Below are 16,175 nucleotides of genomic sequence, written 5' to 3'. Positions count from 1 at the left end.
ATTAGTAAAAGATAAAAATGTAAAACCAAAAAACTAACAGCAAAATTTAAACAGGCTAAAATAACGAAGACGACTTGGCAAGATAAAGGTACAAGAGATGAACAAAATGTAGAGATCATTACTGGAAACAAAGTAATAAACGAATGCATATTAGTAGGGACATGGAATGTAAGAGGAACATACGAGGAAGGAAAACTAAAACACATAATCGACGAATGCAAAAAATACAAGTTCGAAATAGTAGCACTACAAGAAACAAAACAATTAGAGCAAAACTCAATGGAAATAAACGACTATTTATTTTTCAACAGCGGGGGAGAAAATAGAATGTTAGGCACAGGCTTTGTGGTAAATAAAAAGCTGAAAGATCTAATCGTTGACTTCAAACCAATTTCAGAGAGAATATGTGTATTAAGAATAAGAGGAAAATACCAAAAAATAACATTTATAAATATACATGCACCGACTGAAGACAAAAGTATAGAAATAAAAGAAGACTTTTATAATCAAATAGATACAGTATTCGAAAATATCCCCAAATACGATGTAAAAATAGTGCTAGGTGATAGTAATGCAAAAATAGGAAAAGAAGAAATATATGTACCCACCATAGGAAAATACAGCTTGCATGAAACAACGAACGAAAATGGTCACTTAATAATTGATTTCGCGAAAGAAAGAAATATGATCATTACGAGCACATACTTCCAACACAAAAGAATACACCAAGGAACGTGGAGATCACCGGATGGGAAAACCATAAACCAAATTGATCATGTGCTTGTCGAAAAAGATATGCAAAAATGTATAAAGAACATAAGAACATATAGAGGTCCAGATGCAGATTCAGATCACTTTATAGTTGGAATACAAATGAAACAACTTATTCCAGTGCTTAGAAACCAGCGGAAGAAAAAGTATAAAGCAACTAAACCTGTGAGACTACTGACAGAAGAGGAACAAAATAAATATGAAAGAATAGTCAGTAGAGGATTAGATAATATTGCAGAAAGTGGGGATATTGAACAAACATGGATGCAAATAAAAGTATGTATGACCAAAGCAGCTCAGGCCAGTAATAGAAATATAAAACACGAATACAAAGAATGGTTCGACGATGAATGTAAAATAGAACTAGATGAACGAAATAAATTAAGAATGAAAATGATGCAAGAAAAAACAACAGAGATAGAGAGAAAATACAATGAACAAAGGAAAAGAGCCAAAAGAATAATAAGATCTAAGAAAAGAAAATACAATGAAGATAAATTAAAATGTATAGAACAGAGCTATAAAAATAGAGAAATTAGAAACTTATATCAAGGGGTGAAAAATGAGAGAAAGGGGTACCAAGGAAAACCTGTACACTACAAAAACAAAAATAGAAGAAATTTAGTAAGTGACGAAGAAATATTGAGCAGATGGAAAGAATACTTTGAAGAACTTTTAAATGAAATTCCCACAACAGAATATGAAGAGGAAGAAGAAGTGTATGAAAATGTCGATCAAGAACGAATAGAGGAAAGACCACCTAACGAAAAAGAAATAAAAGAAATAATAGAGAAACTAAAGAATAATAAGAGCCCAGGAAGAGATGAAGTAACAGCTGAAATGTTTAAATATGGAGGACCAGTACTAATTAAGCATTTGGCAAAGTTGCTAAAAGACATATGGGAACAAGAAAAATTACCGAAGGAATGGACCGAAGCGACACTGTGCCCTTTTCACAAAAAAGGCGACAAAAGTTTATGCTACAATTACAGGGGAATAGCCCTACTAAATGTTGCATATAAAATACTTGCAGTATATATAAAAGACAAGCTATCTCAAAATATAGATAATGACATAGGGGAATATCAATGTGGATTCAGAAGAGGGCGCAGCACAGTGGATCAAATTTTCCTACTGCGCGAAATACAAGCAGAAAGCTACGAATATGGGAAAGATACAATGGCCCTATTCATCGACTTTAAACAAGCGTTCGATAGGATAAAGCGCAAAGAAATATACAAAGCACTACGTGAAATGGGAATTAGTGAAAAACTGATAAGAATGGTAAAAATGACACTCCGAAAAACAGAGAATAGGGTTAAAATAAATGGCGAAGAAACAGATAAGTTTGAGGTTAGTGAGGGGGTGCGACAAGGAGACCCACTGTCATCGCTGTTGTTAAGTATCGTCCTCGAAGTTACCATCAGAGAAGCTGGAATCAACAGGTCAGGACTTATATATCAAAGAAAACACCAATGCTTAGCATTCGCTGACGACATTGTACTGATAGCCAGAAGTAAGCAAGAATTAAAAGAAATAATAAAAAGATTAGAAATGAAAGCGAGAAAGAAAGGGATGTACATAAATGAAGAAAAGACCAAATATATGGAATGGACAGAAAGAGATTACCTACAAGAACAATATCTGACAGTAATAACAGATGAAAAAACATATAAATTCGAAGAAGTAGAAATATTCCAGTATTTAGGAGCGACATTCACGAGAAGACCAAATATGAAGGAAGAAATCCAAGCGAGAATTATGGCCGGTAACCGTTGTATTTTTGCACTAAACAATTTATTAAGAAGCAAAAACATATCTAGAAGGGCTAAGATAAGAATATATAAGACAGTAATAAGACCTATTGTATTATATGCCAGTGAAACATGGACAATGAACAAATCCGAGCAAGTCTTGCTGCAAGTCTGGGAAAGAAAAGTCCTCAGGAAAATATTTGGAGGTAAATTATGGAATGGTATATGGATAAAAAGACCAAATATGGAATTAGAGGAGATGTATGGAGAGCCGAATATCGTAGGGATCATAAAGTCACAAAGACTGAGATGGTTGGGACACATCCAAAGGATGGAAAACACGAGACTGCCAAAAAGAATGCTAATGGGAGGAATAGGAGGGAAAAGGAAGAAAGGCAGACCGAAAACCAGGTGGAAGAAGGATGTTGAAAAAGACATAGAAAAACTTAAAATACCAAACTGGAAAAATAAAGCAACAAACAGAAAAGAATGGAAAAGAATAGTAACCCAAGCCATGGGCCTTCTAGGCCTGGAGAGCTAAATTATATATATATATATATATACTTATCAAAATGTGTTCTAGAATATGTAAGTGAAATAAGTTTATCTTCTGATACCTGCGGAGGACAGAATCTTAATCAGCATATTGCAGTCTTACTGTTATGGGCTGTTCAAAACATACACCATTTAAAAATTATTGAACACAAATTTTTAGAGTCTGGACATTCCTATATGGAAGTTGACTGTGTGCATAGTAGTATCGAATCTGCTAAAAAGCACAGATCTATCTATGGGATGCCAGATTACTTGTCTGTTTTTCAAAATGCAAGAGGAACTAAAAATATCAACATTGATGATAAAAAAGTATGTATAGAACCATACAAATATAAAGAATTTAAATACTACAACTTTTATGATTTAAAAAATTTGTCACACACTTTAATTAAAAACCGGACAAAAGACCAAAACAACGAAAAAATAATGTGGTTGGAGATAAAAAGAATGAGATTCGTGAAAGGAGAGACAAACAGAATCTATTTTAATTATGACATGTTAACAAGCTTCAATTATTTCCTTACTGATACTGCATGGCAGTTAACAAGAAAAAACATATCCAGTTATCAACTAATACAAACAATCTTGAAGAACTTAAGCAACTTTATGATGCACATTTGCCAATTAGCATAGTAAAAAAGAGAGATTTGGTACAGCTATGTGATAAGGGAGTGATACCAGTAATAGACATCATAGAGAAAGATACCAGAGAAATGATGTAACAGACATCTTGCCAGAGCCTGCTTTCAGTGAAGAATCAGACGAGGAAGACTCATAATAATAATATTGTTATTATTATAATATGTAATATTGTTATTATTATATTCGAAATAAATTTGTTTTTCTATAAAACTGCATATCATTCATATAAATAATAGCTATAACTACAAACAGCTGTTAATAAAATTTTCAGGGAAAACCAGTTAAATGTCATAAATATTGACTAATACCTTAAAACATTGCTACTACCTAGTAATAGCCTCATATCTCGATCACAAAACTGGAAAATAATAATAATAATAAAGGTCTTTATTTTTCCTTCAAATTCATATAATACACAAAATATATAAATTATATATGCATAAAATACAATAAGAAATGCCGAAGATCAGTTGGTACTGATTTCAAGAAATCAGTACCTCTGCTTTTCATCTTAAGCAAGAGAATAAAAATATATGTAATATATTTTTTTGCATGTTCTGTAACAATCAATTAAAAACCATAACCAATAGAAACATTTAACATTTAAATATTGTCCAAAAACTATCACACAGTTTATACATACTTCATAACAGGTCATCAAATAGTTGCACATGTGTTACTCACTTAGCAATTTAGATTTAAGAGATTTCTTAAAAGATATAATCGATTTTAATTTTAATTCTTTAGTTAATCCATTATATACTTTTAATATTTGATATGTAAATGAATTTTTGAATTGTTCTGTACAATGTGGCGGAGCTGTAATTGTATTTTTGTATCTTGTATTGACATTATGTATGTCAGTTCTGTATATAATTTTTTTAAAAAGATATGCTGGTAGACAATTTTTGATAATTTTGTGGAAAAGACAAGCAGAAATAGGCTGGTGTCTTCTTACACCACAGATCAGACGAAGACACGAATTTTGAACCACCTGAATTCTTCTCCTATCAATCTGAACTAATACAAGGCCCATACACAACATCTCCATAGTTAAATTTTGATAATACTAAACTTTCGCACAATATTCTTTTTACTTTGTATGACATACAGTGGTGATTATGGTAAATTGTTCTTAGACTGAGAAATGCTTTACTCACACAGATGTTAATATGTTTTGTAAATTTGAGGTGATTATCTAAAGTTAAACCTAGATTTTTTGCACTAGTTACAGGTTTAATGATTTCATTATCAACAACTATTTGAATGATGTTACTCATCTCCAAACACACCCGTTTGGAACAAAAACCACCAGATTAGTTTTTTTAGAGTTTATATTTAATGCATGATTTCTTGCCCAAGCAATCAATGATTTAATATCTTGATTAACAATCTCAATAGCACTTGCTCTGTCAACTGGGTAAAATGAGTAGTAAATTTGTGTATCATCTGCATAGAGATGAAATTTACAGGTATTCAAGGAAGTACCAATATTGGTGGTGTATAAAGTAAATTGGTGTATAAAGATTGGACCTAAAATTGAGCCCTGACGTACCCTGACAAAATGTTTAGAAAATCAGAGCTTCTTTCGTCTACTTTGAAATATTATACTTGGTTTATTATATTTGTGTTAAATATGTCATTGTAAATATGTATTGTAAATATGAGTAACTGATTTATTTAGATTTACAGGTAAAACCAGGTAAGTGATAGCATTTCCAACTTAAATTTAGGATTAGTCAGATAAGTGTCTCAACTTTTTCAGACTAATGATAGAATATCAATTCAGATATATGCAACTTTCACTAGAATACCTAATATCAAAAACAAGCTGACTGCTTGATTCACAATAAAAAACTAAACTTTAAAAACATTTTTTCTCGATTTTGGTGTTCCGACATTTACCTGGTTTTCACAATTTACAGACTATATACAATGTGGTGCATATGAAAGGAATAAATTGATTATTTCAAAAAACTGGAGACTTTAAAAAAATTGCTACTTTATTCTATTTTTAACTAAAGGATGTCATTAATAGTACATTTTCCTTTCTAATTGTCTTTTCTATATTGTATTAGTTTTTTCTCATATGCTGTAGAAAATATTCACTCTGAAAGATCTGTTAAGCTATTCTTGATCATATTTGTTAGTTTTACAATACAGATTTTTTTTATATTGTTTCATGTAAATATATCTAACAGTTAAAATCTTTAAGCAAAAGCTGTTGATGATTTTTTTGGTATTTTAGAACAAACCACAATTAAAAGCAATGTAGGCATAAGTTTTAAATATAGAAATATGTGATTGGGGAAATATCGTTTAAAAAAATATTTGGTTTCATGGTTGGTTTAGTTTAAGAACAAACTATTAAAGAAATCTTGAAATTAACATTATCTTTCCCAATTTATTTAGTATCAGAATTCAATGACATTTCTCCTTATCTTTACCCAAAAAATTATTTTAAGAGGTTCTGTAACCCCATATTAACATTGATATTTTATTTGTTTAAAGTAAAATCAGATAATTATTTCGACAATTTCAAAATATTATAATGAATATGTCTCATTTTATCTCATCTGGTAGTCATTCTATAACAAATTTGAAACCACAAACCACAATTTTATTTTTAAGCATAAAACACAAATCTTATATAAGAGATATTTCTAACATTTTTAATACTAAAGAATGAGTTTTATCTCTGTAGTTTTACAAGCTATTAAAACAATATTTTTTTCTAGAAAAATGTTAAGATCAAAAATTTTTATCACTTAATTGTGATAATTACAGCAATACTTGAAATTACATACCTGTAACTGAGACATGGGAAACGCCCCCCATCTCTAAAATGAGCAGATGCCACAATGGTTTCATCATCTATTGCCTTTGGAACTACCAATGTGCTTCCATAAGTACTGCAAACACTAAAATTCTTATTCACATTTGAGACCCTCCATTCATCACTGGCAATAAGCTTAGTAAATTCTACTTCTAAATCAAAGAGAGTATAACCATCTTCTAAAATGGTATACATAGGCCTGTAGAAGAAAGGATACAGTAATTCCGGTTTTTCCAAGTTAGACAAACGCTGAATGGACAAGTATACGTTTTGGAAATGTTCTGGGTGAGCTATGTCCAACTGTAGAATCCTAAAATCTTTACATTTGAGAAGTATTGAGCCCCCGCTTTGAGCATTGTTGTTGCTGGATACTTTCTTCTCTACAGCATCAATACATTGATGTAACAACTGAAACCAATATTAAATGTAGTTACATTTTTATTAGTTTAGTATAGTTATAAACTTACCCACAGTTCTTGTACATCCTCTTTCATAGAAGAAACTATCAAATGATGTCCTGTTATGCATATCCTCCCATCCACGGGATCTTGAAAGGGGCTATGTAAGATCACACCGTCCAATTTCGGCGTCTTTATCATTTCGATGAAATCCATTTCTATTAGATCTTTCCATCTCTTTGTTTTTCCATTCCTATATGGAATATTTAGATGTTTTGAGTTTTGATTTGTTATTTAATTTTGAACGTAAATGTCACTTCACTGTCACTTATATGTCATTTAGTTCACGATTTAGTTGACATTTGACATTTTAAGATTGATAAATTCAATTGGAGGACAGCAGACAACACATTTAACATATCAACTTTTTTCTAAAATTCATCTTTAATAATTTATTGTTATCCTATATGAATAATGTTAGTACATATTGGAAAAGTCTAGTGATATTTTTATAAAATTACTAAAAATGAATTTTCACGGATGTCTAATTAATATTCTATTGTTATACTGATCCTATATATTTTTATAGGTTGAAAAAACACAGAACTCACAACAAAAGTTTTACCAATTTATTTACAAGAGATAAATTTTTATGCTTTAATAAATGTCAGGTAGTTTCGATTTTATTCACATTATATAGTTCTTGTTAAGAATGTGCGATAAAATACTGTGCTTTACCATTTAACTTCCAAAGGGACGAAATGAATCGGGTTCTAGGCCTTCTTTATAACTGCATACGGCAAATTGACGTAGCTGAGATCGTGGGAGTCTCCCAAAGTGTTTCCCATAGATAAATAATATATATATATATATATATATATATATATATATATATATATATATATATATATATATATATATATATATATATATATATATATATATATATATATATATATATATATATATATATATATATACATATATATATATATATATATATATATATATATATATATATATATATATATATATATATGTATATATATATATATATATATATATATATATATATATATATATATATATATATATGTATATATATATATATATATATATATATATATATATATATATATATATACACTTGAGTGCAAAATAATCGACTTAAAATTATTTTGCGAAAGTACGTCTCCTGTTCCAATCTAAAAAGTGTAAATTTAAAAATATTTAGTGTACAGTCATTAACCTCGTTATTGGTTAGACGGGGTCAGAATTTGACTCATTGAAATCGACACGCTTCGACTTAACGCATTCGGTTAACATCATACGCATCAATTTCCGTAGCAACCCAATAATACATCACTCACTTAAGTTCGCAACTGCATTGCAAATGAATACCACATCCGTCAAAGCGCCTAGCAGTAACATTATTGATAGAAGCAATAGAAGGCCTGAGCCAGAGGGCCGTGGAAAATCGACTAAATTTAAGCCAATCTGCTGTGTCCCGAGTGTATCGTTAGTACCAAGATACTGGTGATTACTGATTATGTCCACTGACAAGGAGGAGGCCGTAAACGACTAACAACGGAGAGAGATGATCGATTTATTATATCGAAATCCCTGAAAAATCGACATTTAACTGATGCTAATGTCAAAGAAGAGCTTAGAGAGGTCCGAGGTGTGGTTATCAGCGTTTGGACAGTCAGAAGAAGACTAACGGCAGCCAATCTGACACCAAAAAGAGCAGCTACGGGTCTCAAGCTATCTGCAGCACAAAGCAAAGGCGATTAGAATTTGCTCGGGAACATCTATATTGGGGCGACTTTTAATGGAACCAGGTATTATTCTCCGATTAAAGTAGGATCTGCCTACATGACAATGACATGAGGCGTCAAGTTTATAGAAGGCCAGGAGAGCGATTTCCTCAATGTTGTATACGGGAAATTGTGTCATATGGAGGCAGTGCTTGTATGTTTTGGGCAGTCATTTCCATAGATGGTAAACCCAGTTGGTTTTCGTACCTGGTGGAGGACGTGAAGGAGGTTTAACGGCAGATCGTTACATTAGAGACATTTTGAGGAACATGTGGTTCCATACGTAAGACTTATTAGTGATGCCTTTATTTTAATGCACGATAATGTGCCATGCCATACCACACGAGTCACCACCACCTATCTGACTGAGACATAAATCTGTCAGGACATAAATCCAATAAATCATGTTTGGAATAAGCTTAAACGAAGGGTCCGGGATAGAAATCATGCATCAAGGAGCATATCGGAATTGAGAGCTGCGCTAAATGATAAATGGGGAGCAATGCCTCAAGAATTTATTAAAAAAGTCATCCGATCCATGCGAAATCGATTGGAAAGTGTAATTAGGAGTAGGGGAGATAATATCAAATACTGAAAAATAAAGAAATTCAATTTGTAATTGATGATTTCTTTGTACATAACGTCTTTCTTGCGTTAGTTCCAATGATGAATATTTAGGAAACTCTATTCGTATTGTATATTGTTTTTATAATGCGTCTTCCAAATAATGCAGTAGCAGTTTTTGTAACTTTAATAATAAAGTTATTGCTTGCACATTACATCTATTTATTTTCATACTTTTTACATTGAAACAGAAGGTGTAATCTCAAATATTGCTTTTGAGTCGATTGTTTTGCACTCAAGTGTATATATATATATATATATATATATATATATATATATATATATATATATATATATATATATATATAATAATAATAATAATAATAATAATAGTCTCAAGTTTTATACCACTTCGCGGCTTTGGGAGTATAGGAGAGTAGTCTGCTATATCTAGGGCCTACGGTATACAAGGAAAGAAACATGGCCAGTGCTACGCTTCAACCGACTATTATTACCCCTGGTTTTACCCAAGGTACTCATTTTATTCAGGCTGAGTCGACCTGGGGCCTATAGACATTTTTAAAAATGTCTAGTTGTTCTTGCCAGCGGTAGGATTCGAACTCCGGACCACCGGCGTGCGAGGCAAGCATCCTACCGCTTGCGCTACGCAGGTCCTATATATATATATATATATATATATATATATATATATATATATATATAGGAAAGATTTCCGCGGTTAGTACAATTAAACCTAGAGCTAAGATTAATACTATTATAAAAATTAATATTAAACTCACCAGTCTTCCGGGTTGAACCGCGTCGATATCCATTGGGCCGAGCTTTCGACATCCTCTCTGATGTCCGATCAATCAAAGACAATATTCCAAATGAACAGGAAATTCCTTGTGGTGCAGACTGTCCCCCCATCCTATATAGGCCAAACATATCGTATAATTCAAAATAGGATTTATGAACATTCCATTTCTCAATTCTTATACTTCATTTTAAAGAATACTTATATCAGCCATTTTTCCATTTTTTTTAATTGATAGGCCAAAGGGCTATCTAACATATCCTAGCATTATTATTTCACGAAGAGCTAATAAAGAATATTTTTCAAAAAGTGTCCCTCACCTCCCACTTCTCCCAATATATATATATATATATATATATATATATATATATATATATATATATATATATATATATATATATATATATATATATATATATATATATTAAACTTAGAGCTAAGATTAATATTATTATAAAAATTAATATTAAACTCACCAGTCTTCCGGGTTGAGCCGCGTCGATATCCATTTTGCCGAGCTTTCGACATCCTCTCTGATGTCTTCTTCAGGGCTTCCGAGGTCTCAGTCTCCCGAGTCCCCAGACACTACTACACTCACTAGTCACTTCTAGTTCACTCACTAGTTCACTACACTACACACTACACTACACACTCAGTTCTAGTGAGTGAACTAGAAGTGACTAGTGAGTGTAGTAGTGTCTGGGGACTCGGGAGACTGAGACCTCGGAAGCCCTGAAGAAGACATCAGAGAGGATGTCGAAAGCTCGGCAAAATGGATATCGACGCGGCTCAACCCGGAAGACTGGTGAGTTTAATATTAATTTTTATAATAATATTAATCTTAGCTCTAAGTTTAATTGTACTAACCGCGGAAATCTTTCCGAACATATATATATATATATATATATATATATATATATATATATATATATATATATATATATATATATATATATATATATATATATATATATATATAATATATATATATATATATATATATATTTATATATATATATATATATATATATATATATATATATATATATATATATATATATATATATATATATATATATTGATTTATAGTATCAGCAATCGGTCAGGAAATAAAACTTCTATTTGTTCAGTCTCAATATTTCGTCACGATTTTGTGACTTCTTCAGGAGAAAACTGTAAATTTATTAGAATAATTAATGATTATATGTAAACAAAATGAATATTTTAATACTTACAACTATAAGAATGAAAGTTTAAATTTTTTTGACATATCTAAATAAATGACATATGTGTTTGATTTTATTAAGGAGTTATGGTAACCGCAATATGTTATAGAGTGAATTCCCGTTGTACAATTTTCAGCAAGTAGGTTAAAATAAACAATTATTACTATGACAGTATTATTCATTTTATAAAGTGGAAAGATGGAATTAATAGAATTGAGAAAGAATCAGGAACACGATAAATTGATCTATAAAATGTAATTGATGGTATGTAGTCAGTTACTGCAATACTGATATTTAGGAATGTAATAAAATTATAGGTACAGTTACTAGAGAATTACTAAGTTTGTGTTTAAAGGTTAAGATTGAAATGGTACACATTAATAAAACTCCTGAATCTATCAATTATAAAACAGACACCAATCATTTAAGTAATATCTACTGCAACATACTAAACAATATATAATATGATAGATCTTAACCTTTAAACACAAACTTAGTAATTCTCTAGTAACTGTACCTATAATTTTATTACATTCCTAAATATCAGTATTGCAGTAACTGACTACATACCATCAATTACATTTTATAGATCAATTTATCGTGTTCCTGATTCTTTCTCAATTCTATTAATTCCATCTTTCCACTTTATAAAATGAATAATACTGTCATAGTAATAATTGTTTATTTTAACCTACTCGCTGAAAATTGTACAACGGGAATTCACTCTATAACATATTGCGGTTACCATAACTCCTTAATAAAATCAAACAAATATGTCATTTATTTAGATATGTCAAAAAAATTTAAACTTTCATTCTTATAGTTGTAAGTATTAAAATATTCATTTTGTTTACATATAATCATTAATTATTCTAATAAATTTACAGTTTTCTCCTGAAGAAGTCACAAAATCGTGACGAAATATTGAGACTGAACAAATAGAAGTTTTATTTCCTGACCGATTGCTGATACTATAAATCAATATTTAAAACAGTACGGTCGAAAAAATAATTTAAATATATATATATATATATATATATATATATATATATATATATATATATATATATATATATATATATATATATATATATATATATATATATATATATATATATATATATATTATGATATGTGAATTCGATGCAAGAAAACTACAAGTTGCTCTTATTTACCGGCTAGCTTTATGAAGATAAAAATAATTTTTTTAAGTTGATTAATTTGTAATATTGTTAAATTTAGAAATGCTTTTAATAAAATTTATTGAACGCCTGAAAATAAAAAAAAATTTGACAAACATTTATTCTACTCACCTTGTATTCTCTAAATCTGTATTTTGAATTTAAATTTTTTTTACTTAATTGTCTTAGAACATGCAGACTCTTAACTCAAGCGAGTTCTGTGACCTGTACTGCTTGATAAAGCTATATAAAATTATATAAAGCAAAAAATCACCACACAAGAAGTTTTATTTTTAATGTACTGTGCAATTATTCACAAGTGATCAATTAAATATTACACAACGATATCTTGTATAATATATAAAAAAAATTATTTAAGATTCTTCCAATAAATAAGCCAATAATTAACCGTTTAATACTAATATGAATGGATTTAGATTTATGACGTAATACAATATTGAAGTAAGTATATGAAATTAGTGTTTTGTGAAGTTGCAACAAGAAATACTTGATCTAAGATCTAATACGTGTTTGGTGTTTGTTTGTCAAAGTATTTATAACCTCACTTACTATCTTTTTAGAGCGAAAACAAAGGTTTATAATCCTTCAATTTTTTTAGTTTAACTGTTTTGTTTAATGATTTTAGTAAGCAAAAGAAACGGTGAATTATATTTGGTTAATATTACAAAAGCGATAATAAAATTTTTGTGAACTTGACTTCAAATTATTTTGTTTTTTAACACAAAGATGATTTAGAATGATATAGGCTGTTTAAAAAAAAAAAAGGTAAGATTATTTCTAAAGAAATTTCAAAACTTGCGTTTAACTTTATTAAAGTTCACTTTCGTCTTTCAGATAATCCCTTCTCTAAAAATTTTATGGAAATCTTCAATAACAAAGATTGCATCTTTCAGTGACGTCTTCTAATGGATTAGGGCCGCAAAACTATCAGAATTATCTCTCCAATGGTTGAGAAATATTTATAAGTACCCAAAATGAATTTTAAATGATCTTCAGTCAAAAATAAACACCAAACGGTCTCTTTATTCAGCGAGAATTCAAATGAGTGGAAAAACTCACCTTTCTGGTAGCTGTGGACCTCTTTATGATGACTGCTAACAATTCCCTTATCGGAAAATATACTGTTAATCTGCAGGCTTTGCTAAAATTTAATCAGAAACGATGGTTTCTTATCGGCAAGGTAATTTGAATATACTTTGTTATAATTCAGGACTTTTTTAAGGTTTTTTAAAATACTTTTGAAAAATTGTGACTGCTGAAAAAAAAAAAAAAAATTTTCTGCCCCTTCGTAACTATTCATTTTCTCTCTTTTATTTTTCATTGCTTACCAGATCTCCAAGCATTTTGACAATGTTTTTTAAGATCTGACAGGATTTTTGTATATTTTTGACATTTATGATTAAAATAAAAAATATTTTAAATTTTCATAAATTGTTAAATCTTGAGAACTATATTGACTTTTGAAATGAATTGAAACAAATACTAGAGAATTTAAGCATTCTTTTGACATATAATTTCTACAACAAATTATAATTTAAATATTAAAATTTTTACTAACAAATTTGACATACACCAATTTTAACATGAATTAGTTGCTTTTATTTTGCTTTTATTTAATTTTAAAGCTATCTGAAAGCATTTTTGATATTGAATCACTGAGAATTGTCTTCAGATTACCTGTCCATTAAAGATTATATCATTCTGAACTCTTATTTATGAGATATATCCTATTTCTCCTCCTAACACGTTTTATTTTCCGAGCTCTATCCATGTTAACTGTATGTTTACTAACAAATTGAAACTTCTTACTTTGTGAATAAATGACTTAAATATTTTATCTGTTTTAGGACTGTTGAAGATTCTATTGACTTGTATATATTAGAATTTGGATTATAATAAAAATTGTAATTAATTAATAAATACAAATTTATGGTTTTTATTTCCACTCGATCCGAAGTGGTTTGATATTTGCTTTTTGTATCTTTATGTTGTGGCTATATTGGCTTATTCTGTAAGTATCTCTTACATAAATAATATAATATATATATAACGAACAATAACTTAAGTTTAAATCATAATCAATTTCATGATCAACAATTGTTTTTGGTTTAATTTTTTTTTTTTTATATATTTTTTTTTTTTATTGAAAAGTGTTTATCAACCAACTATAACTCAGTGGCTATAATAACTCACATATTAAAAGAATCTTATTTCTATTATGCTGAATTTGTTTATAATAAACCAACTGGTTTTAATTATAATAATAATAAAATTATTTTGAAAACATTAATTAAATCTGGTGATACAATATAGTCCTTATTGGTTTGTTACATGTCTGTGAATTCTGCTTATTTTTGCTTTTAGTTTCTTTCTTATTGTTGAATCTAGTTTCAACTATTAAATTAACAACAATAATACAATTGTTTGAGTTAAATATATATGTGGTATATTCAATATTGTCATTTTGTTTTATGTTCATACTATTCATAAAAAAAACTGTTTAGGAGCTTTAATTTCATAACAATTCTCCAAAAATTAATATTTCATATTTGACAATTTTTTTGGCAAATATCAAATATTCATTTTTCTTTGACTGGTTTTTTTTTGCAAGTTGTGTGATTGTTTCTCTGAACGTCGACACAAGTGTATGTTTCAGTGATTTTATGAATGTGTGATGGTTAAAAACAATTAAATTTTTGATTCAGTTGCATATATATGGTATACAATTATGCTGCAGATAGTTTGAATGCTCTCTTTGAAAAAAAATAATAATTAGTTTTGTTCTTTTAATTTTGCATGTGTAAGCTTAGGTTGCTTTAGTTTGTTTTATTAATGCATGTTTTATTTTGAATATATACAAAAAAAATATAGAGTTTAAGTTTTATTTAAGCACGTGTGAGCTGCATTTTGTGGTTAGAGTGTAAGCTAGTTTGAATGTGACTTTATTATCATTCGGTTATTTTTAATAAGTTTTCGTTGAGGGTTGAGTTTATATTCTACTTTTGAATCCATTTTATAGTTGTTTTTCTTCCTTGGTTTCTTAGAGTTCTGCCATCTTCGTTTCAATTTTTTCCTCTCCAATCCTTCTTCTGTAATTCCGTTCCAAGTTTTATTATTATACTGCATAATTATATCATTATAATCTTTCATAATTCATCATAATTCATATTATATTATATATCATATTCATAATCATAATATCCGCAATAATTCATATTTCATCATTTTTCATAAATAGCAGCATTATTATTATTATTATTCCATCTTCTGTATCCCATTCATGTCCTTTACTTAAAAAAATTGTTTCATTTTATAAATATAACTTAAAATTAATAATGTCTTCTTATTTCTTCACTTATTGTTCATATTTGTAAATGTCTTTTATGTTAAAAACTCCTCTAAGATACCCACTCTCAGGATATTTCAATAAATAACTATTTTCTCCATCTTCTGTTTCAACTTCATAAGGTCCCTCCAATGGTGGTAAAAGTTTGTTACAAATGTTATCTCTATAATTGCTTACCCTATGTGCTCTAATTAATACTAGTTCTCCTTTTTGAAATTTTTGGTTTGTTCTCATCTTCCTTTTGTTT

At 29.1% G+C, this 16,175-nt stretch overlaps 1 protein-coding gene across 1 annotated transcript in view; it reads right to left on the bottom strand.

Annotated features, from left to right (window-relative positions):
• The window catches only part of LOC140436969 (myotubularin-related protein 9), a 44,069-nt gene extending 36,780 nt beyond the window's left edge, over window positions 1-7,289 (bottom strand). Inside the window, exons 1-2 of the mRNA XM_072526158.1 lie at window positions 7,026-7,289; window positions 6,530-6,966 (exon numbers count right to left, since the gene is read on the bottom strand). Of these exons, the coding sequence (XP_072382259.1) occupies window positions 6,530-6,966; window positions 7,026-7,172 (584 nt within the window). The 5' untranslated portion in view covers window positions 7,173-7,289. The remainder of the gene's footprint in view (window positions 1-6,529; window positions 6,967-7,025) is intronic.
• Between the last annotated feature and the right edge of the window lie 8,886 nt (window positions 7,290-16,175).

The sequence above is a fragment of the Diabrotica undecimpunctata genome, chromosome 3 (assembly GCF_040954645.1).
Source record: "Diabrotica undecimpunctata isolate CICGRU chromosome 3, icDiaUnde3, whole genome shotgun sequence".
Classification (NCBI taxonomy): Eukaryota; Metazoa; Arthropoda; class Insecta; order Coleoptera; family Chrysomelidae; genus Diabrotica; species Diabrotica undecimpunctata.
Note: the sequence above shows the minus strand (reverse complement) of the source record. Positions and strands in the feature narration are given on the sequence as shown.